The sequence below is a fragment of the Cyprinodon tularosa genome, unplaced genomic scaffold, assembly GCF_016077235.1.
Source record: "Cyprinodon tularosa strain WSP-4 unplaced genomic scaffold, ASM1607723v1 ctg93, whole genome shotgun sequence".
Classification (NCBI taxonomy): Eukaryota; Metazoa; Chordata; class Actinopteri; order Cyprinodontiformes; family Cyprinodontidae; genus Cyprinodon; species Cyprinodon tularosa.
The window spans coordinates 370,921-395,493 of record NW_024039707.1 but is presented as its reverse complement, the minus strand read 5'-3'; the positions used below and the strand labels follow the sequence as shown (position 1 = coordinate 395,493).

Sequence of the window (24,573 nt, the reverse complement as noted above, 5' to 3'; positions counted from 1 at the left end):
TCAGTTGAATGATTATAACTGTAATTTGCTTACTGACCAGGGTTTTAACCCTTTCCTAAAAGGGTTAGACTCCTGAATCCGGCTGTTAAAAATCCAATTGTCTTTCAACAATTTAGTAATTCAGGCTATGGCTCTTAGCAACGTTATTAATCACCAACCAAATAAAGTGTCTCTGTTAATTTGGATGCTACTGAAAGAAAAGTGAATCCAACCTGAGTGTAACATGAACACAAAAGCCCACGGGTTAAAAATACAACGTTACCTTTATTAGATAAAATCACACAGTATTATATCTAAGAACTAAGCAAAACACTTAACACTACTGAAAAAAAAGCAAGATTACAGAAATAAAAGGGGAAGAGGGGTTTAAAAGTAAGTTCAAAGTCTGTGATGTTCCAAGTTTAAGGCTTAATGCATTTGAAAGTGTCCTTTATAATAGCAGCAGATAAAATGTAAATAAACCCTGACACAGAGATGTTACCTGCAGTCAAAACACTGAAGTTTAATTCTGTTTATGACTCAGGAATGCATTAAAATATGATGAAGCTGAAAGACTCGTTAGCTTAGCTGGTCACCAGGGGTTCTGGTTCTGGTCGGGTCCAACTGAAACAAAGAGAGGGTTAGCTCACGATTTAGCGGTTAGCTTCAGCAACACGTGACCCGTTCGGTCTGTGGTGAGCATTAGCATTCCGTTAAACGTTTAACCATCAGCAGTTGAATCAGAAGGCTTATTTCAAATACAAACACTAACACTGCTATCTACCTGTAGTTCACCCAAGCAGAGCACTTATTAAGCATCAGATGGAAAGGAGGTGCAGTTACTGTTTTTGGTTCAGTGGAGGGAAGGCCTTCGGCTCGGTCCGGTTTCTGTAGGCCCATCTTCGGTCCAGTCCGTTCGTCCAACAGCAACTCAAAGAGGTTTGGATTAATCTGATGCAACAATAAGAGGCAGTTTGCGAAGGGGGTTAATTTTATAACTCACGGTAGCACGCGGGACATCTGCCTTTTAGTATGTAGCCGCGGCGCTGCTCAGTCCCTCCGTCACACAGGCAGTGACGTTACGGCTGCTTCTAATGGCTTCTTCGTCGAACAGCCATCGGGGCCCCCGTTGTTCGGCGGTTGGCAGAGCTGGATTAGATCTTCTCTGTCTCTGCTGCAGCAGGATATACTGCGTTCACTCGGTTTGAATCGCAGGAGGAGTTAAAATACTGCGTTCAGCTCCTTCTGTATCGCAGGAAAAGGCAATCTGACTCGGTCCAGAGAGCACAGACTTTTCCGGAGGGGTTTTGGATGCTACGTAGCGTAGCCTTCAGCCGGAAGCGCTTTGCCTAGCCTTTTAGCGGCACAAAGCTACCGGGCAAAAAATAGGACGCTAATATGGGGAGCTAGTGTCCTTAGAGTGGCGTAGTTCCGGTCACATCAGCGATTAAATATATGAACAATAAAAAAATATACATACTCTCTCCCTGTCCATCTTTCATTGCTACTGTTCATTATTAGATTTGCCCATAAAGCAACATCGATTAAAGAACGTTTGGAGAAAAACTAAAGTAAAATTGCCTCAAAAGCCATGTAGTTATCATTTTAGCTAAATTAGCTACATAGGACGTTCAGTTAAACTGCTCGTAAATATAAATGAAGAATATCCCCCCTTTGAAGCTGAACATGTGTTTAAGTTACTGAATAGATAAAAAGTAAATATAAATAGAATAAAATAAAATATGTAAAACAACTATTTACAACCCTAAACAGAGATCTAAAGCTAGCATTTAAAATCTGGGTATGTCACTTTAACACGCTGTGGATCTTCACTGCCACTTGGTTGCATTTAATTGGCCGGTATCTGTGACATAGCTCTCTGTTTATACTCTTACAATCAGTGGTGGAAGTGGTGCTTTGGGGTGTTGGCATGGCTAATAAGTTAAATTATTCTCTTCTAGAAGGCTCCATCACTACAGCACCGAAACATGTTCTGTGTAATCAGAAAAATCAAATCAAATTGAGCCAATTTTAATTGAGTAAATATTAAGTGACAGTTAGTTACTTTATGGCAGAAATGCTCCCTGTTCCAATGCTAAATCATACTGCACACGTGATCTAGAATCTATTTTTAAATGGTGCTGTTTGGTTTGTTTTGCTTTTATTTAGTGGAAATGCATGGTGTTGCTGCGTACACAAAGCATGGAAATGCAACAAGATTATCCTGTTTTAATCAACGAAAGGGCTTGAATCAGATAAAGCTTTTTCTCTCCTTGTTTATTAAACTTATTTGTATTTGCTTTATGGAAAAATAACGTAAAAGAATAAATTTGACATATTTTTTGATTTCAGAATACTGTTTTATTCCGTAAACTTGCTTTTAAAACCGTATGGCTTGAGTCAGTCATTCTCATCTCTTGAGTCAGTCATATCCTTCAAGCTTTTTCCAAGACTTTGCTAAAGTTTTGGCCCATCCCTCATCCCTCATCATCTCCCCATAGTCAATACACATGCACAAGATGTTAGATTTGCGTTTATCCCTTTAGTTTTGTACAAAAAATAGGCTTCAAACTACCTCAATGGGCGTGTATCACTATAGTCATGTACAAAAAACTATTTAAGGTGAGATCGGTATACAATTCAAAAAGTAAGTATTTAAATTGTTTTTTGTGCATGACTAAAGGGGTACATGCCCGTTGAGGTAGTTTGAGTTCTATTTTTCAAACACAACTACAGGGATAAACGGGTATTGCCTATGGGTATGCTGGTCTGACCGGGTATGCTCATCTGACAGAACAATGGCTCTAACTGGCTGGGTTAGGCAGATGCCATGCTCAAACACTTTTTTTTTGCAGAAACAGGATGAATGATTTTTTGGACAGAGATGAGGGTTTAGTGATTGCTTCTCCAAAGCATTGACTTAATTGTCCCGCTGTCATTAGGTGCTTATCCTTTAACCATTGACCTACCCAGGGTGTACCCTGAATCTCGCCCAAATATCGCCAGTGATAGGGACCGTGCCTACAGTAGCCCTGATGGAATAAGCAGGGATGGATGGATGGATTAGAAAAAAAACTGATGTCTTTTGATAAAAAAATGTTTACGCTTAGACAAGGTGGTCTTCTGTTGTATTGAAATTTTTATATTTCACAAAACTGCTATGGAAACACTTTCACATAAGTGACATGATCTGCTTTTGGACCTTACTACCTTGTAAGAAGAGAAGAAGACATGATACAGTTGGAGGACGATGATGCCCACTACTGCAGTGGCTGAAATGTAAATGTATATTAGGTGTTTACATCGGATGCTACCATGTTCTTTTCCGAGTAATCGAATGAACAAAAGTATTGATCTGCAATTTTAATTGCATTTGTTCCTTAACGGAAATACAGAAACTGCAAAACTTTGCATTTTTGAAATGAGTGTAATATCGCTAAAGATTTGCGCAGATTTGTAATCTATTTGTCTAAGTTATAACATCTTGGCTGAAGTAATAATAAGCTGCTTCAGTATTTCCAATTGATTACTTTTTTTTTAAGGTAGCAAAGAAGTCCTGACTGCAGAAAAAGTCACAACGGCTCTTCTGAACTTATCACCTTCAGCCAGTACCGTGACTCTTCCTTCCTGAACACTGTTTTCACTTCTGTATATTTAATGGCCACAGGATTATGGCACCTGTAAGGCGTTTAGAGGTGGTACCCAAGGATGAACCAGACTTTTCTTTCAGATCTATTAGTTCACTATTTTACCTTTCAGAAATATTTTTTGGTGAGCTGAAGCTCATTTAGTCTGATTTGATAGTGAGAGGGAAAATATAATATTCCCCTTAACAGTTGGATGCTGCACCTTGAACCAATGCTAAAGCACAGCTGCAGACCGGGACCTGAAAATGAATAGTTGTCTTTATGCCCCCCCAAAAATAAACCAATAAATAAAACCAATCTCTGATAGATGATCTATTAGACATTGGCAAAAAAAAAAAAAAAAAAAAAAATGGAAATGTTACCCTAAAGATTTGTTGTAACGTAAAAACAACTAGGAACCAAACAAAGAAGGGAACTCCTGTTTGTTTACATCAAAACGTCCATCCCCTCTCTTCTTCTTGTCTACCACTTTCTCTCTCTCTCTCTCTTTAAAAAATATTTTGCTCTTCTAAGACCAGCTTTAGTCTACAGTTCTTTGCCACAGCATTATACTCCCTACAGAGACTTAGATTTTCAATGGGCTTGAGGCAGCTAGACGCAAAGTAACACCCACCAACTGACTCATGTGTGGAGGGGAAGGAGGAGGAGGACCAGGAATGCATTCTAAATTGACTTTCCTTCGTGTTTTGGCTCGTGTACACATGTGCTCGTGTATGTGTTTGTGCACGCTTTTTTTTATGTTTTCTTTTACTGGTTGTGTGTTGAATGACTTCCTGTTGGAGCTTGTTGTGAGACTCATGAGCCAAATTTTTTTTTTTCCTTCATGCTTCCCTCCCTGTGTCCTTTGTGTCTTTGCCACCGAGGCTCCTGCCCGACCCTATGCAGCCCGGCCGCAATTCAGTTTAGGCAGATTCCTACTGGAATCCAGTTAAAATTCCTCCTAAACAAGCAATTAAGCAAGACGCAACAGACTGTCTGCGGCACAGCTCAGGAGCTCTGTCAGTGACTAATTTTGAGTTTTCTTGTTCATCTCAATCTTGAAGGTTTAGTCAGACATTGACTAACGGCTTGCTTTAGCTTTCAGGTAGAAGCAAAATTTTCTACCTGTTGGTTTTGGTCGTGCTCAGATAAAAACAAGTTCAGGGTCTGATTTGTTTGTTCATTTTAATGCAGTTACTCGATTTGCTTTAATCTGGTGCTGTGCACACCGTCACATGGAATCACATGTTACCTTTTGAGAAATTTGACATCATTTAATGCCCTGGCTTCTTTTCAGGTCCTATTTTTTTTTCTTCATCAGCTCAGATGATGATAGTGAATGATGCTGTTTTTCCTTGGTATTAATTGTTTCTGTCTCAAACTAAAATGACAAACATGTTCTGTTTTCTATAATCTCAAGTCTTTGCTTTTGTTCTTATAATTTCCATTATTTGTCTGAAAGCCTTCCTCCTCTCTTGTTCTGTATAAGCAAGCTTGTTTTGGTGGTGTATGGGTAGAAGGGAGCAGACAAATGCGTGATCCGGGCCATTTTCTGTTTGGCTTTTAGTGGGTTTTAATCTAAATTGCTTTGAGGTCTGCTCAGCTGCAGGGCAGATGGCAATGCAGCATGTTAGTACTGATGCTACAAATTTAGTTTTTTTTACCTTGTGTTTCTTGCTTTTAGGAGGTTTTGAGAGAAGATTAATTTATTCTTAACAATTTAGCAAGTAGCTGCTATAGTTTTCTTTGAATAACAGACACTAGAAAATTACTGTGTGATTGTTGATGTCAAAAATACACTAAATATGCACTCGGATCTATTCCATTCTGTTGGTTTAATTAAGGAAAACGTAATCATTTTCCACATCTTTAGAAAAACCTTACGGCAAAAAAAACCAACCTTCCAAAGTAATAATTATAACTCCTCACTTTTGCATTCTTAGCAATAAAGTAAACATTAAACGTCCTGCAAATGACAGTCATTTTAAGATATTGGTTGGGAGACAAAATTGTAGCACTTGATGTGTTTCCTGCAGAAACTTTATTGAAATTAAGAAGTTAGCTTCTGTAGATAAAGCTATAAATCTTAGGAAGCTATCAATCTCCTACCACACCTTGACTCTTTAGCCAGTGTATGCCTAAAGTACGAAAAATCTGGCAGAAACGCTGCCATACTTGGCACATGCGCAGTGCGTGAGGTTGTGATAGATCTGCTCCAACAGCAGGACTCGCTCACAAAGCGCTCATAGGGGCCAACTGAATATCAAAGATATTTGATTTTCTCCTGACTTTAACATTCCTGATTGGGAGGTGGTCGTGCGAGGCTGATCGCTCCCTCGTTGCTCCCTGGATACTACACGACGGAGGACACACTGTAAGGCTGAAACTCATGCCCGGTCCAAAAAATTCTTGCACGACTGGAGAATCAGCCAAAAAAACGGCATAAAGTCGTAATCTGTATCCCCAACTTTAGCCCAATATCCTAATTTTTATTGAATGTGTCGCCAGTCCGAGGAAAATAAAGCAAATCCCAAAACAGCCCTCCAGTTTAGCAAGTTGAGCTCTCTTTGGTGACTTTTTCAACGATGCCTTTTCTTTTTGCTTTTTTTTTTTTTTTTGTTAAGACTTGGAGCTGGATTTTATTTTGTCATTTTGTACACACAAGTCTAAAAAAAAAAGAAATTTCACTAAGTGCAGCTCTCTAGATTATTTCTTTTTTTTTTTAAATGTAGCCTTGATAAGGTAAAAAGAAGTGATTAAAAACATTGTGATGAAAAACAGCAATGTAAAAATTTTTTGGTTTTAAAATTTAATAAAAAAAAAAAAGTAAAATTAGGCCCCGTCCACACGAAGTCAAAACGAACACGAAACGCTAATATTTTCCAAAACGTTTATCGTAAAGACGGAGACGTAAAATAAATGTGATCATCCACACGAATGCATGAAAACGCTGCAAAATGTATGCCAGGCCTGTAAGTGGCGCTGTGGTGCCAAAGCAAACATAGGCGAAAACAGGCAACGAAATGTTGGGCATGCGCACTAATATTTATACATGGTTGCCCTGCGGGTCCATTTTCATGATTCAGTCAAATTCAGGTGCTGAACTATGTCGTCTATATTGCTCTGTTCTTCCTGGAGATATTCCAGAAGAAGAAGATTCTGTTGTAAGCCCGACAGCAGGGTGAGTAGCATTAGCAGCAACTGCGCCATTGTTGTTGTGATACTGTGTCGCGCATGCGTGTTTAGAGGCGACGCTATGACGCATGCGTGTAAGAAAAAAATGCGGTTAGAGCTTAAAGATGGAAACGCGAAAACGGCGTTTCAAAATCTTCCCACTCTGAAGGCTTAATAAAAAAAGATCGTTTACAGACCCCCGAAACGCCGGCTTCGTATGGATGAGAGGCTGGTTTGGTGAAAAATTTGTGCGTTTAGGCCAGGGTTTGGCTTCGTGTGGACGGGGCCTTAGTTAACCAAGTATTTCATTGCTTCTTTCTGGTCAGCCGTGTTTACTTACTGAGTTTAAGATTTGACCTGAAGAGGTTTGGTGAGGTTTCTCATCTGATATCTGATTTTGCTCTTTGCTGTGCGTGCTGTGTGGTTGTACATCATTCACTGTAGGAACAAAACAGTTTGTTCTTTGTTTTGTTTATGAATAAATGGCTTCAGAAAAGTCCCTAAAATCTTACAAATGTAGCAATTATAAACATCACATATAATTTAGTGCTTTTGTGTGAAAAGGGTAATGAAGAACTGGTGCATATTTAATCATCCCCCTACACCTTCCTATAGTCTGTAACACCAACATCTTCCCGATTTAACTTATAAGTCCGTCCATCTCTAAACATTTATTAAGTGAGCAAAGAAGTTATTTTATCTACGTCAACATGCATGTATACATTCACATGTGGCTGCACAAACCATTCATACATTTATTTCCCATAGCCAACACAACACATGCACAAATCTACTTAAACCCATCTACAGTATCTAAGAATACCCACTGATTGCCATCACCCGTCTTCCATCTCATGTTTTTTCGAGAAAACCTGCTCTTTCATCATTATGTGTGGGGTTTGGTAGATATTGAAAATCATTAGAGAATTTAGATATCTTGCTGTGCGAACCTGGCATTAGCTGAAAGGGTTCATCGAAAGGACAACATTCATTTCCTGGCCTGGAAAACAAATGCTTTTTGGATGACTTTGATACATGGTTTGTTTTACTTGTAGCCTCTGTTTTCTATTTGGCCTTTTTTCAGCGAAGCATAGTCATTTGGTCAGATGCTAAACCCCAAACTTATTGGCAAAATATTAATTAGTTAAATATGAAAACATTACAAAGTGAATATTTATGTAGTTATACAAGCGAAATGATTGAAGGCGCATTTTGTGTTTTTATTTAAGGATAAGTTGAATTTTTTGTTTTTTCCCATTCATTTTATGTCTTAGCTTTCATTTATTTGCTGTATGCTTACCAAACCTGATAACAGCCCTGCCTGCAGGCATATTCTGTGCATGTTCAGACTTGTATCGCTCCTTTGATTATCGTATTTTCTAATCCTTTTTTATCAACTCGGCCTCAGACCTCCATTTTGTTTCTTTTACCATACCAGACCTGAATTTCAAATCGATATTACATTTGTTTTCGTCTTCACTTTTCTCTGGAAGTTTGCAGTATTTGTAAAATATTCTTGCCAGTATTCATTAGAGATGATGTATGCCACAAAGCGACAAGTTCAACAGATCAGAGCAAAGGAAAAAAAAAAAAATCCAAAGAGAAAGAGAGAAGTGCAGGATGGTGTGAAGTGCTAACACCATGTCTAGAAACAGTCCTGACATCTTGTCAGGTTGTTGAGAAACAAGCAGTGGATGGAGGCGGGGCGAGGGGTGGAAGGTCAACCATAGCCACATGTGAAGCGTTGTACTGACATTTGTACCGTTTTTTGAATCTGTTAAGAATTTGACCTATGTTCATTCAAAGTCTCACTGCTTCTCTTTATCTGACAACTAATCTTCTTTTTCATTAATTATTCTGTCATTTCTTGCCCAGTCTTTTCCCCTTTTGTCCCATTTGTTTGCCCTCTGCCTTTTGACTAATTTATTACTATGACATTTGGTTCTGGTTTGTACTCATCTACTGTTTGTTTGTTTTCCAAAGATTATGGACACCCTTAAGGCAGTAAATTAGCATTTATATTACTTTGTATTAGTGTTCCAACTTTTTTTTTCTGTTTCTCTCAGTTGTATTATTACAATATTTTCATATCTATTTTCTTTTAGCACTTTTTATTCTCACTGCTTGTTACGGTTTTCCTCTTTCAACTGCATCTTTTATTAATATATATATAAAAAAAACATATTAAACCCATCCGTTAAGAGTACGGTCTCATTAATATGTAGCTTGGGCTCTTTTTTTTTTTTTTTTTTCTTTAAGCAATTTTCTTTTGAAAACGTACATGCAGATCAATCACTATGGACTCAGCAGTTAAATTATGCTAAATTGTTTCCTTTGGGCTTTCTACCTTTGTTTGTTTTGCTCTTTTTGGCCTACTAAAACTTATTTAAAGTTGGGATATCCCAAGCAAGAAAATGCAGGATGTGTTATATGCTATGCACTTTGTCAACTGTTGATTAACACAGATACAATGTATTTTTAGAGATAAATATGATAACAGTGGCTGACCATGAGCCAAAATCTAAAATTTCACCATCTTAATATTGACGGACTTAGGAAAAGTCTTCATTTTGTTCATTTCGATGATAAAGCTTTTATGTTTTGCATGTGCAAATGACAAGATAGTCAATATATATTCCTTAAATTAAAAAGATTTCTGGGTTATATTGGGGTTATGCGTGTAACGCTGACCCGGTCTAGTAGCTATAACAAAAGTATTCATCAACCTGTGCAATTTAGTTTTAAATGGAAATAAAACACAAACATGGAAATTGCCTATTAAACCTCTAAACCCTTGGATGTTGTTCAGTGTGCAAAATGTCTACAACTTACGGGGTTAATTTGCTGCAAACATGGCCTGATCAGATGAAAGTTAAATGAACAGAAGGAAGAGATAAAGTTTGCAGAATGTGCCAACACGGTGAAAAGAGCCAAAAGTACACTGAACATAAGTAGACTAGGCCAAAAGAGATGTAATCGAGGTTATTAAATAAATTCCTAATCATCTGCTGCAGTTAAAATCACTATACAAGTCTCTTTCTGTTTAGCTTTTTTTCCACTTCTTTGGCTTTGGTCTCCTCCCTGTTTCCTCTTTTCTGCTTCGAGTATAAAGGTTACCCGCTGTCATCAACTTGCAGCATATTGCCAAAGCAGCAGCTGAACCACACTCACACAAATCTCACAGCTACAGCAGGCCGTCACAGAACACACACAGAGAAACGGTGCGGACCAAAGGTGTACTTAAAACGGCCACTTTTATCAGTTTTCCCTCTAATAGCCGTCTCCTGGCTCACATTAGGCACACACAAACATGCACACAAGTTTGTACTCCTATCCCTAGAAGGAGATTGCATTGACTAGGGCTGCAACTAACGATTATTTTAAAAATCGATGAATCGGACGATTATTTTTTCGATTAATCGATGAATCGGACAAAAAATATTTTTTATATTAACCTCTTTATTCCAAAATAAACATTTTAGACAGAACAAACAAGCACACAAGTACAGGTTGCTCGTTAACTGTACTGGTGCAATATGAAAAATAAATGTTTGTGTTAAAACTACGCAAACTCACATGAGAAATGTAGCTGTACATCCACAAAACATAGGGTACTTTGTTTCATAAAGCGCAAAAAAAGACATTTTTGTTTTTAAAAGCCCCTAAGGGGTTCAAACAATAGGCCCCCCCATTTCAACAAATTAGTTTTTTTAGACTAGAAGAGTTCTGCCTTTTAAGACAGGAAAGTATAGCAGTTAAAGTTGCTACTGGAGAAAATACTGAACCATAGAGATAAAAATAGCCCTGTGATTCAAATTATAAATTGTATTTGGAATAAAAATGAGAGAACTAGGGGTGCTAAAACACACATCCTCCAAAGACAGATATTTACATGGGAATGTGGCAGATACTTAATTGACATATTACTGATCTTGCTGGATTTTATTCTGCTTTACTTCCATAAATTGCAGGATCTTCTTTACTTTAACTTTGCCAGAAGATTTAAACTTTAAAAGCCTTGCCCTCATAATTTGCAAGTTAATTTATTTATAAAAAAAATATAAACGCTGCTTAAGCTAATTCAAATGAAATTAAAGGTAAAATAAGTAGCCAACCTTATCACTGTCTGTAACCTACTAACACGGTAAGGAAAGCATCAGATGAGCTACCTGAGAAACTAACGTTACGTTTCCCCACTTTAAAACCAAACAAACATGGTGATTCCGTGCCATGTTAATTTCTTTTGAAAAAAGTTGCATGTTACGACTTTTTTCGCTTTACAAAGCGCAGGCTATTTTAATTATTGTGATCAATTTGCGCTGTCAATCCCGGTGCATGCGCGCTTCATTTGCAGTCTGGACGCTGAGGCTGACTGCAGCGCTGAGAGGGACTCCTGCGGGAAAACGCGGTTGGGGTGGGGGAGGCGCCCCACGGCAGAGTAGGAACGATACATGCTTTCACGTAAGAGTCTCCAAAAGCCGCCAGTGACACCGAAAAAAGTCGCCAGATTTGTCGCTAGAACGCTTTTTTGAAAAATAGTCGCTGGAGGGGTCTGAAAAGTCGCTGAGTTGGCAACACTGCACCTGCGGCGCTGACTCGCTCTGCCTTTTTTTTTTTCTTCCTCTTTCAGTCAAGAGGCAGTGATGACGGCGCGGCGGATGACGCAATAATCGCGCGACACAACTAATCGATGATGAAATTCGTTGCCAACGCTTTTAAAAGTCGATTTTTATCGATTTTATCGATTCGTTGTTGCAGCCCTAGCATTGACCTTTCCCTCTTTTAAGTATCAGCTTTTACACCTATTTAAAACCCTAACCCTGATATTTCCCAGATTATTCCTAAATCTAATCTTAACCAAAATGTAATTCCCCCCATGCCTCTAAACCCTTCTCCCCAGTTCCTAAAAACGATGTCTGATTTGTTAGGAGTCCCCATCAGTCTGCTGTGATGCTAGAATATACCAGAAACGTACCCAAATATTCCATATAAACGAGAACACCCACGCTATATTGCAGTTAGGACAGTGGGGGAAAGAAATGCAGCCCTCTCTACTGCTTTAACATTCAAGTCCTTGAAGGGTTGGGATTTTTCAAGAGGTTCTCATTAGCTAGTTGGTATACAATATCAGCCCCAGGGGTGGTCTCTCCACTTTGTCTCTGGGTGTTTGACAGTGTGGACCGGTAATGAAGATATTTGTCAGTAGGTCAGGACATTAGGATGGCGGTGTGTGTGTGTGTGTGTGTATATGTGGGGGTGTCAAGGTAACAATATGAAGCCTTTAAAGTAAGACAGAGCAAATATAAATGTTGGTTAGCTATTTTAGATGAAAGGAATTAAACGAAGCAAAAACAAGATGTCAGAAAGCTCCTACATATGGCTGTTAATTATAGAGTGGGCTCCATTTATAGACGCACCACCCACTGTCGCGCAGAAACACAAAGTGTGGCGCATGTACACTAAACAAGGTGTATGAACATGTGGAAGAGGTCATGCTTTATTGATTTTCCTGGACAGGTTTCCCTTAAAATCAGTGAAAGCCTTATGTTTGGGTTGCTGGTACATTAGGGCACATTGACATTGCAGGCTGGGTAACATAATTATTGCAGAGTTGAGGTAGACTGATCCATTCTGTATCTGCATTGGCCAATATGCAGCTTCTCACTGATTCAGGATTGCATGTAATGCCTCTCCCTCTATTTGCTTTTTATAGTTAATGTTTGATTTGTGAATAAATGTTTTTTTGTTTAAATTGAGACTTTTGTAATATTTATTAATTGAAGAGAGAAAGGCTTCCTAAATCTGTTCAATAACTCGGCAAAAGACTGATGTCAAAATAATCGATACTGGCCTTAAAAAATGTATCTCTATTGCAAAGATCAGTGAATCTGAGAACATCTACAAACTTACTTTGCCTTGTTTGCTGTCATGCAAAGATTTTTAGACCAGACCAAACATGCAGTTGGGATTGAGGGTTTTGGAGGCGGTATTGATCCAGGATTGCCTTGATCAAGACAGAAAAAAAATTGTAGGTAGAAGAAAGTCTGCATCATGGGGTTACTGTTGCTTCTACTCCACCGCCTTGTCCATCTAGAGATTTTTAAACCATTTTGTCGTCTAATTACAGCCCATCATTTGTTTCTTCCTCTCCCATGTCCTGGCCTCTTGGTCTTGGGACCGTTTCACCCTGGAAGCAAACGATTCCAAAATCTAGATAAACAATGCAGATCCTGCCGGTTGTAACCGTGGCAGGGTATGGCCCCTCTTTGACTTTTATTCATAGTGTGCAGCATGTGTTAGTCACTTTAATATGGTTAAATAGAGCAGGTGTTTCTGCAGAAAGAAGGCCCTTTGTCCATTTCTTTAGACCGTTATTAAGTTTTCGGGCCATAGTGACTAAAAAATATCATCCTGCAGCATGTCAATGTAAGCCCTGTGAGATTTCTATTGCCACATGCAGTAAAAACTATTTCTTTTAATGGCTTTTTATATATATATAATTTATTTCCTAAATGTAAACATTCACTAAGAGAGTCAAAGTTTCCTTGTTGTGTTATTTATAATCTGTATTAACAGGAAACGCTTCATATAAACAAGCAGGTGGACTGCAGCATCCTTCATTTTATGGTGATAATAAATATTTGTTTTATCTGCCGCAACCAAACTAATTAAAGAAATTCAACAAATTGATGCTGTAGTCAAAGAGAAAAAAATCATTAGGTGATAAACTTTAAAAGTTTTACATATCATTTTAGCCAGATTAGAAAGGATTGCATGACTAAATATATGTTTATTTATTTAAGCTGTAACAAGAAAGCAACTGTTGGCTACATACACTATATTGCCAAAAGTATTTGCTCACCTGCCTTGACTCACATATGAGCTTAAGTGACATCCCGTTCCTAATCCATAGGGTTCAATATGACGTCGGTCCACCCTTTGCAGCTAGAACAGCTTCAACTCTTCTGGGAAGGCTGTCCACAAGGTTTAGGAGTGTGTTTATGGGAATTTTTGACCATTCTTCCAGAAGCGCATTTGTGAGGTCGCACACTGATGTTGGACGAGAAGGCCTGGCTCTCAGTCTCCGCTCTAATTCATCCCAAAGGTGTTCTATCGGGTTGAGGTCAGGACTCTGTGCAGGCCAGTCAAGTTCATCCACACCAGACTCTGTCATCCATGTCTTTATGGACCTTGCTTTGTGCACTGGTGCACAGTCATGTTGGAAGAGGAAGGGGCCAGCTCCAAACTGTTCCCACAAAGTTGGGAGCATGGAATTGTCCAAAATGTCTTGGTATGCTGAAGCATTCAGAGTTCCTTTCACTGGAACTAAGGGGCCAAGCCCAGCTCCTGAAAAACAACCCCACACCATAATCCCCCCTCCACCAAACTTTACACTTGGCACAATGCAGTCAGACAAGTACTGTTCTCCTGGCAACCGCCAAACCCAGACCCGTCCATCAGATTGCCAGATGGAGAAGCGCGATTCGTCACTCCAGAGAACGCGTCTCCACTGCTCTAGAGTCCAGTGGCGGCGTGCTTTACACCACCGCATCCGACGCTTTGCATTGCACTTGGTGATGTATGGCTTGGATGCAGCTGCTCGCCCATGGAAACCCATTCCATGAAGCTCTCTGCGCACTGTTCTTGAGCTAATCTGAAGGCCACATGAAGTTTGGAGGTCTGTAGTGATTGACTCTGCAGAAAGTTGGCGACCTCTTCGCACTATGCGCGTCAGCATCCGCTGACCCCGCTCCGTCAGTTTACGTGGCCTACCACTTCGTGGCTGAGTTGCTGTCGTTCCCAAACACTTCCATTTTCTTATAATACAGCTGACAGTTGACTGTGGAATATTTAGGAGCGAGGAAATTTCACGACTGGATTTGTTGCACAGGTGGCATCCTATCACAGTTCCACGCTGGAATTCACTGAGCTCCTGAGAGCGACCCATTCTTTCACAAATGTTTGTAAAAACAGTCTGCATGCCTAGGTGCTTGAATTTATACACCTGTGGCCATGGAAGTGATTGGAACACCTGATTCCAATAATTTGGATGGGTGAGCAAATACTTTTGGCAATATAGTGTATGTAAAACCTGCAGGCATGTCATGCAAAAATGCATCCAACCACAAGGAACTATGTGTGCTATTATTTGCATACATATATATATATATTTTTTTATTCCCTGACCTGTTTTACCTGAAAGCTCTTGGAGCGATGTTATATTTCTGCTGTAATAAATCTAAGGATTACACATTCTTCATCTGAGTTTAAATAATATTGGTGGCTGCGCTCCAGCTCAGCCCATTTATGACCAAGTGTTGAACAATATAGTTCCTGGGACTCCAGGCCTAAAGTCCAGACTAAGGTTCTTCTTATGGCAAACTAAAAAACTAGCTCTATGACCAAACTACTATATATATACATCATGTAAAATCCATCGGCTATAAATGAGATGGGACACAATAAAAAAAAGATCATTTGACATTTGTCTTGCAAGTTTATTTACGTGGCACATTTAGTAGTTCGAAGATTCAAATTAGAACTACTGAACAATTTCATGTAAAGAACAAGAAAAGTGCATTGCAGTGGCTTAAAAACAATACAAATAAAGAGAATAGAAACAAATAATTAAAATAAGATGGCTATATTAAAACAATTGATTAAAAAAAACTTTTCTCCGTAAAAGTCGTGAAACTTGACTAACAATGTAGATGGCATAGTCAAAGGCCAAACTAAATAAATCTTTAGTATAATTTGAAATAAACAGTTTTAGCAGTTTGACTGATTTCTGGACAGACTATTAGGGCCAGGATTTTTATTTTTTTTTAATAGGAGAATAAAGTCGTAATATTATGAGAATAAAGTTTTATATTACAAGAATAAAATCGTAACAGTAAGAGAATAAAGTCGCAACATTAGGAGAATAAAATCTGCTACATCTTCACATAAACCCACCGACTGAGAAATGTTGTGTAGTTGCATAAAAAGGTGAACTCTGTTCTATAAAAGAGTGAACTCCTGTCCTCGGTTTATTCACGGGGACATCCAGGGAGCCGTACGATCCTAAATGTGCTGCTGTGATTACAATTGTAAGGCTATGACCTCATGTCAGAGGCTCCATTCAGACTGTGATGTCTCTTTAAGAAGCTCACAGTCCTGTTAATGTTTTGGCATGTTGAGTTCTAGCTAAACAGAAATGGACTAAAGGCACTTCATAGCTGTCTAGTGTAAAAGAACTTTGCTTTCTATTAAATTCATGTGGAGCAATTAACAATGCTTTTCTTAGCCACTTAAAGAAAAGGTTCACTTTAATCCATTTCAACATAAGTTTAATATGAGAATTTTTTTTTTTTTTCCCCAAAACAAGCAACTTTTTTTCAGTATCACCTAAACTACATGCTGAGAATCTGTGATAAAATTTTTGTGATGAGAATAAGCCCATATAAAACAAAACATGACTCTTAAACCAAGGATGCATTAACTCCTCGACTGGCTCCCAAGTTGGAGAAATACACTTTTATTGTAAAACCTCATGTTTGCAGCAGCATAACATGAAAGCACATGAGAGATTGATAAATATGTACCGCTGCTGCTAAGTTTTACGCAACTCAAAGCTTAACCTGCTGGAGGACATGGAGGACTCCTTTTTAGAATTCAGATTTATTCAAATTCTGTTCTCCAATTTTATATATTTGTTAGTTCAACCCCTAACTTGATGTTCTTTTTGCTAATAACAGATTAATCTGGTGCACTGATTGCCTGTGACCCCATCCTGGATGTGGGCATCAACATCTCTGAATACAGATAAAGATAGAGTTTGATGGCCTGTTTTTCAATGTTTAGTCCTGTTTCTCTCCTATACATAGCTTTGGGAACAGTTGAGCTCTCGTTGACCTTTTCTGACTTGAAAACCAATTCAGAGCTTTTCTCGTTAACTGCTTCAAACCGGCAATCATGCAGCCTGTTGCGATATTTTCATGGTGAGCCAAAAGATCTAACATTTTGTGCTCTGATTTTTTAAATTTTCTTATACATTTGTTTTTTACTTCATATAACAATTAATAAGTGAAGAACAGTGGTTTGTAAGTACATTATACAGTAGAAAACAAATAGAAATAGTAAAAGTTGGTATATGAAAAAGGAGGAGAAAAAAAAACCCACTTGAAAGCTGTTCAATAACACATTTTGTTATCAGTATAGGCAGAAAAACGGACCTTTTATTTTACACACACATTTGCCCCTCATGGGGTTAATGCAGCCAATAAGGGAAAACAGGTTGATGATGATTGTTGTTTTAGGACCATTCCTTCCTTTGATAGATTTACATTTTTTTTTATATATTTAAAACATTTGAAATGCTACTGTATCCGTTTATTTACAGTGAATTAAGATGCCCTGATAAGGTTTTATTGTGTTTTATTGACTCTATTTCTTTTTCCTCTCCCCTCTCTTCATTTGTTAATTCCTGGGTTCCATCCCTCTTTTATTGGTTCCATCCTTCTCCCAATTCCAAACCTTTGCCCCATTTTATCTCTAGCCAACATTGGAGCCTAAACTGAAGGTATGTTTTTGTAACGCTTTAGGGCATTTAAGGCTTTATTACTAGCTTTATATCAACACTGACTTTAAAACCCTTAACGTTTCTTCATAACAAATAGAGTCCATGTTAATTAAGTATACATTTGTGGTTTGATTTTTGCTTTATCAGTGGTTTCTTTAATTAATTTAATGCAGCTTTATGCTCCATTTTATATTTAAATGTCCAGCATTAAGCTATTCTAAATTGTGTTTTCTATTTTTGTTTTCTTTATTAGTTTCCACCCTATTGCTGCTCTTTTCTAAGCTGCTGCTGCTTGTAGTGACTGTTGTCCCTGAGTCATTTTTCACCTTCAAATCAATCAGGATTGTTGCTGCTTTCCACCATATCTGGACTGTGTTATTGTCTGTGACTGTAACTGATGAACCAGGGCCTCTGTAAACGTGCATATGTGGTCTGTTGTATAACTCCATAATGATGATGCTGCTGACATGAGGATTCGGGTTCATGTGCCATCTTTATGCTAAATGTAAATGAGACCTTCATGCTGGCTGACTGGTGTGCGTTTCAGGGGATGAAAATAAATGTTACTCAACATGAAACACAAAAGAAGCGGCTCCATAACCCAGTGGTACCGCTGCTCTCTGGGGTTCTGGTCAAACGATTCTTTAAGAATCATTTCTAATTCTGATGTGTGCAATATCTAGCCATAATCCTGGTAAATCTATGGCATCTGCAAGACATCAACAAATCAACACTGGTATATATATATTTTTTTGAATGCTTGTGCTTCTGTTTACATTTCAATCATTTTCTGTATATTACATGATCATCTTTACATTTAAGGCTGCTTATATGGATTCTGTGCATCCAAATACACTGTTTGTGCTAGGCTAACACTGGCATGTTTGCTCTAAGTTTTAATATGACTTGTTGAATGCTAATCTAATACAGTTGTTTCCTGATGTTCACAAAGACTGGGTTAAAAAAAACAAACTTTTCTAAGTATTTTCTGGCATTAAAGGTTGGTGAACTTTCCATGTTTTAGGTCACTTTGTATTACCGAAACGGTTTCTCCAGATTCACCCTCTCATTATTCAGCCATTCATCAAACAGAAACTGTTTTTTTTCCTCAAACAAGAAAAAAAAAATCTAAAATCTTAAATTGAGAGCATCTGGTGTTTGTTGACAAATGCATAAAAAGATGCTAGGCAGTTATGATCTGAAGAGTGATTCCGGTGAATTATGCCCTAGCAAAGCTCAAAGTAAAAATAGTTTAGGTTTACGAGTTCTTTACTTTTAAAAAGTAAATGCGAATTCATGAAAAGTGCTTCAGCTGCACTCTAGAGCAGCTTTGGATATGTAGGCGCAGATAGGAAAGGTTTATATGACACAAACGGATTAGAGACTGTAGCATCCAATGCAATCTCTCTCTTTTTTTTTATTATGAAGGCTAAAGATATGTTAATTATGAAAAAAATCTAAGCAAAGTGTCATTTATCAGATATTGCAGTTTTTCAAACAATAAACATATGATCTGGGAATTCCAGTACAGGACCCCAAACTTATGGCTGTGATTAGTCGGCACATTTCATTCCTTTAATTTCTAAACACCATGTTAAAGCCAGCTGGTATTTTGGAACACTGTTTAGAATGAAAGCTGGTATTTACAAGTTCTGATAAGTAAATACAAACCCCAGATGAAAGCAGGAGCTACAATCGCTCATTCAAGCTAGATTTATAAACACCACCTGGAGATATTCAATGACCCAACAGTGTTTATGAACATTGTCACCAGCGGCGTTTATAAATTAGCCAAAGGATTTCAAGTTTTTCCCTATTGAAATATTAGCGACGTTACTTAACGTTACTTTAGATCTTATTACAGTGTTATTAATAAGGAAGTGTAGTTCCTTCAAAGGTTTGATTGAAGTTTATACTGAGTGAAAGTGAAATGTGTAATATTGATATTGCCTTCTGCTGCTTATGAATGTGTCATTGCAATTGAACTTTTTCTGTAGAAAAAATTCTATTTAATAATGCTTTAACCCTTTATTGGGCAAGTTACCATTTCTGATCACTTACAAATGGATCCCCTCTGTCCCTCAGGGAGGTGTAGAAACACAAGATCTATATCCAGCCATTCAGCAAAGATACTTCTACATGGCTGTACATCTTATTTTGACATTTGACCAATTAGATGAGCCCTTGGATGATATATTACCTACTGGATATTAACTTAAAAAAGGTAAAAAGTTAAAAAGGCAAGAAAAAAGGTAAAAAGTTAGTTACAAGTCAAGGAAAAAAGTTTATTAAAAAGTAAAAAAATAAAGTTAAAAAATTAATAAGCCTAGTTAACAATTATATTTATGTTTATAAACTAAAACATGTAAGTGCCAGTATCTGCATTAATGCCTCTAAGGTTATGTTGTACCAAAAAAAGTTGTTTTTCCCGAATTTCGTGTAAAAACACTTTTTTATTTATTTTTTTTTATATATTCAGGCAAGTTGGTGTTTCTTGTTATTGCACTGACATTAATTTTTGCATCACCAAATGTTACAAAGGTAATAAGGTCTTGCCCTGGATTATAATAACACTATTGGCTTTAAACGTGGACTTTCAAGGGATTTCACTGATTGCCCTATAAAGGGTTAACAACATTTGTTATATTTTAACTAAGGCAATTACAGTGATCTGTTTATCTGTTCCATGAAAGTGACGGAAGAGTCACTGAAAGCACAATTTCCTCAAATTAAAACATCTTCTACTCTTCAATAATCTTTCAGCCATGGTTTGGTTTTATGATTATCTATGTTATCAGAGCAAGCCACTATAATCTGGCTTCCTGATAGGAAAATCAGCCATACTGAACAGCAGATGTTTTTTAAGTTATGACAGTGCATGAAAGCTCTAGTCTCTGGTTAAATACTGGAGACACAAAACTTGTTGCATACGGACACTTAGAAATAACAGCTACAATCTTGGAGATCCTTCAAGGTTTTTTTTTCTTGGCTGTAAATATAATGGATGTTCTGTTTTTTAAAATTAATTTCTTATTTTGTCTTTGTCGTAGATCTGACATCTCAATTTCTGTTTCCCTCTAGGACTCGAACAGCGCCCCAAATTTGGGGACCCTCAAAGTTGACCCAGAGGGATTTTTCCTATCCTGGATTCCAGGGGCCGGCCTGGTAAGAAAGCCTAGATGTTGATTTCACACTTGCTCTCTTGGAAAAAAACAAAAAAACAAAACAAAAAGCAAATAAGATGAATCAGAAATCTGCTGCAATAGGTTTTTAATGTACCAACATGAGGCTTAATGGGAGAAAAACATTTACTTGTCCACTTTAACACCACTTTATGACCATACACCATCTCCATCTAAATCGTTTTATCTTTGCTAACTGCTTTTCCTCATCTTAGCTCCTTGAAATTCCCATATTGCGGTTTTCCTGTCCATTAGCTCTACCAAAATTGGTCTCTTCAGTGTGTTGTGGTTTTGCGTTGATGTCTTCTTCTCTTCCCTTCCGCCTCCTCCCTCATGTCTTTGTGGTCTTTATCAGTCCCGTCTCCCTTTCCTTCTATCATCACCACTTCCGTACATCCATCCTCCCCTTCATATCTTTATTTGGCTGCATTTGTTTTCTCCATTAGTGCAGTCATATTAGATCTTACATTTTGGGCATTTAGCTGATGTAATTGTTCAAATGCAATAAGCAGCAGGTCTGTAAGATGCTGTATTTCAACAATTTAGCCATGGCTGTGCTGCAGACATGAAATTGTAAGAACTAAGTTGGTGTAATCCTATAGTTTGATGAGTTAGGCTTCCTTTCAAGCAATAAGCAGTTTTTGTTCTTTCTCTTTATTTTATCAAACTAAAATACAAAACATTTTTTTTGCTTTCCTTTAGAAAAAGTCAAAACAAAATGGCTAACATATTTGCATTTTTAGAATTAGTGAATAAACTTTTCTTCCTAATAGTGAACAATTAAGGAGTTTTTCCTCCTAGTGTTAAACTCCAACTGTAAAATAAAGATGCTCTATCCAATGTTGTAGTTTTACCTGGTTTAAATTCTGTTAAGTTTCTTCTTTAAGGAACATTTTGCAATCATTTATAATCGACCGATAAATCGATTAGCAAAATAATTTCTTAGTTTTTGCCCTATTGTAATATGAATAGGAAGTGACTAATGCTGGATAAAATACTTAAGGATTAAAGCATAATTCTAACAAATTAAATGGAAGTGTTGCAAGTGCCATCTTTGTAGGGAAGTCCAGCGCCAGGTAATGGAGTTTGTTTTGCATGAATTAAAGAAACTGGAGCAGATTGTTGCCGTTTTCGAAGGCAGATTTTTGTGGTTGATGTTTCCAAGCCAGACTTTCTAACATTCAGAACTCAACTCCATTTGTGGTCCATCTGTTTCTATGAGTTGGGGGATGCAGTTGAAGCTGTGCTTTGCAGAACTGTCTGCATGCTTAAAATATCTTTTTTCCAAACATGAATTTACAACATTGCGGTTTTTTTTTTTTTTTTGGTAATTAGACGTACTGAGCCATTTCTTAAGCACTTTCACTTACCAACCTGACGATTAGCGACCGGATATGTGACCTCACATTGGAGCTATTACAGTTTTAGAATATGGTGAACTGCTTATTTTACAACTTCCTCGTGGATAAAGATACATTTAGTAAGTTTTTACTGAAAAATACTCCTTTTATTTGACCCTTTAGGACTAAAACATTGTTTTATGTGCAGACGGACACCTCAGTAGTTCAGCGCTGATGCATCTATCAGACTTTTGCCTTTTTTTCCTTAATTTACTTTGGCTCAGAAGTTACAGCGATGTTCTTGCAGATATGACGTCAAGTGCGTCCATGTTAAATGGGTCCAATCTAACAGTCGAAGCATTATATTCAATATAAATTTTATAGATAATCAGAAGTGACCCACATCCAGCTCAACTCAAACTCCAATAACGGCTCCATGTAAGGAAAAAAAAAAAAAGAAAATATACCCTCACCTTGTCAAGTAAGAGCATGCACTACTACTAGAATGTTATGGGCAGAACAGTGCTGCAGTTTTGTATTTTGGCCACAGGTGGCAGTATAATATACCTACAGTATTTAAATAAAAACCTATGCAGTACAATCAACTTTAAATATTAGCATAAATACTGAAAATTAATAAAAGTACAACAGATGATGTAACATTCCTGCAGACAGTTTCTACATCAATGTGTTGGTGTTATTGCTGCCTTTTGGCCAGGACTGCTTTGTAAAAGAGTCTTAAATTTCAATCACATGGGTAGAATAAAAAATGGCAGCTTCTGCTGTTTAGGAGCGGTGCTGCAAGTAACTTTCCAAAAAAAAACAATCCACTGGAGTTGGTTTCGAAGTTTAAATACGTTTTGCTTCCCATCCAGGAAGCTTTTTCAGTTGAACTGAGAAAGCTTCCTAGATGTGAAGCGAAACTTCTTCAAACTTGGAAACAAATAATATGCTCTCCACTATAATCTTCACCAGCATATTGCAAGTAACTTAGTGACAATGCAAGTTTTAGCTTCGCATCATTCGTGTCAGAACTTGCTAGTTGCATGATAAAATTATTTATCATCTCATTTTGCAAGAAGTCGTTGAGGGCGAGTTGCAACAAAAATCTGATGGTGCACAACCTGCTAAATCGCCAGCAGCCAGTGTTCTACATCAGTTTTGCTTGAAGCACTGTGAATACAAGATTATTTGGAATATTACAATCCTTTCTCAGATCTATTCCACATGTAAGGAATTCATCTTGTGCTTTGCAAAATCATATTCAGCCTTGTTGGACGGAGGCTCTCTGAGGGGGAACGGATGGGGGTTGAATGTGCATTTATTACAGATGTAATTAACAATAGCATCACAATGGCATTAAATCATTCAGCTAAGTTTAGTTAATGATAGTCCAACGGTTTACCTGCCAATACGTGGTGGTAGCTAAACCTGTTAATAATCCCAATAGTTGTTGTTGCAATAAAAAGTTGTGCAAATTAAAGGCAGATTCCAAACACTGTAATGGGAGAAGTGAAGTATTTGCTGATTTCATGCAGAATTTTTTAAACGTCTGTAATATTTATGTAAAGAGTTTTTTGGCAGCTTTGATAAAAGCTGGAGGTTATCCAAAAAAATCATTTTAAATTGAGTCTTTCTGCATCAGCTTGCCTCGGTGCACACCTTCTTCCCTGTCGGTTTCTCTCTGGCAGTCTCTTCTCTCATGGGTGTCTGTTTATTCTATAGTCATGTACAGATACCCATTACTATCACTGGGTTGTATCTGCATGTTTGGATTGTGTGCATGAGTGTTCGTATCTGGGCCAGAGCACCTGTCACGTGGGTCAGCATGCTTTATACGCATTCACGTAACACGCCGAAGCTTTAAACGCTCATTTCATCCTGTTGCATTGCACATGTGCATTTGTGGGAATGAGATAATAGGCCATTTGTCGCCAGAGGGGAAGCTGTGACACTGTTTAGCAAGAAGTGAGACGATCACTTGTGAGATCCTTTGAGAGAGATGAGAAAGCAGCTCTTGCTCTCTGTGTTTTGATGGCTACCAAGGAGCAATGTTTTTATGCATTGCTTAGCTGAACCAGAGTCTCTGCTGCAGGGCAACAGATGACTTGGTTTGTTTGATCATAGTTCAGGATGGTCCTCATCACTAAAATCAAGTTATCACCATTAATGGCCACTCTTTCAGGTTGTTTTATGGGATTTTTAGAGTGCAATTGTATTAATTCAAATTCTACAATTTTGCCAAAAGGATCAGATGTTTAATTTTTAACCCATATTGTGATTTTTATTTAGATTTTTGCCTTTATACTAACCAAAAATCTTGTAATGTTTGATTTCAGGGTTTTAGTATTTTCATGACCGTGAAAGCCTGCTTCTGCAGAGTCTATTGTTGAAGGTTTCACTATAACCTCTGTGTAAAAAAGTTCCTAGTTCTACTTGCATGCATGTATCTGCATGCTAGCAATGCAGATACAGCAAACTTACTTTAAATATATTACAGCCACCTAAATGTCTTAGTTTTGTTAAATGCAATGTGACCTAAAATTAGTGTCTGTCATTTAAAAATTGTATTTTTCTAAATTGCATTAATATTGCACATGCAATTAATTGCCCAGCCTTAACTCAGACCCAGGATTCCCCAGTCTCTGCATCCCAGAATGGTCAAGCTGGTGATGTTTTATTTTGTGGCTCCTACAGGGTCTGGTTAAGTC

General features: G+C 37.7%; 1 protein-coding gene across 1 annotated transcript in view; it reads left to right on the top strand.

Moving 5' to 3' along the window:
• The window catches only part of plcb3 (phospholipase C, beta 3 (phosphatidylinositol-specific)), an 89,469-nt gene that overhangs the window by 2,049 nt on the left and 62,847 nt on the right, over positions 1–24,573 (top strand). Inside the window, exon 2 of the mRNA XM_038274766.1 lies at positions 20,422–20,505. Within this exon, the coding sequence (XP_038130694.1) occupies positions 20,422–20,505 (84 nt within the window). The remainder of the gene's footprint in view (positions 1–20,421; positions 20,506–24,573) is intronic.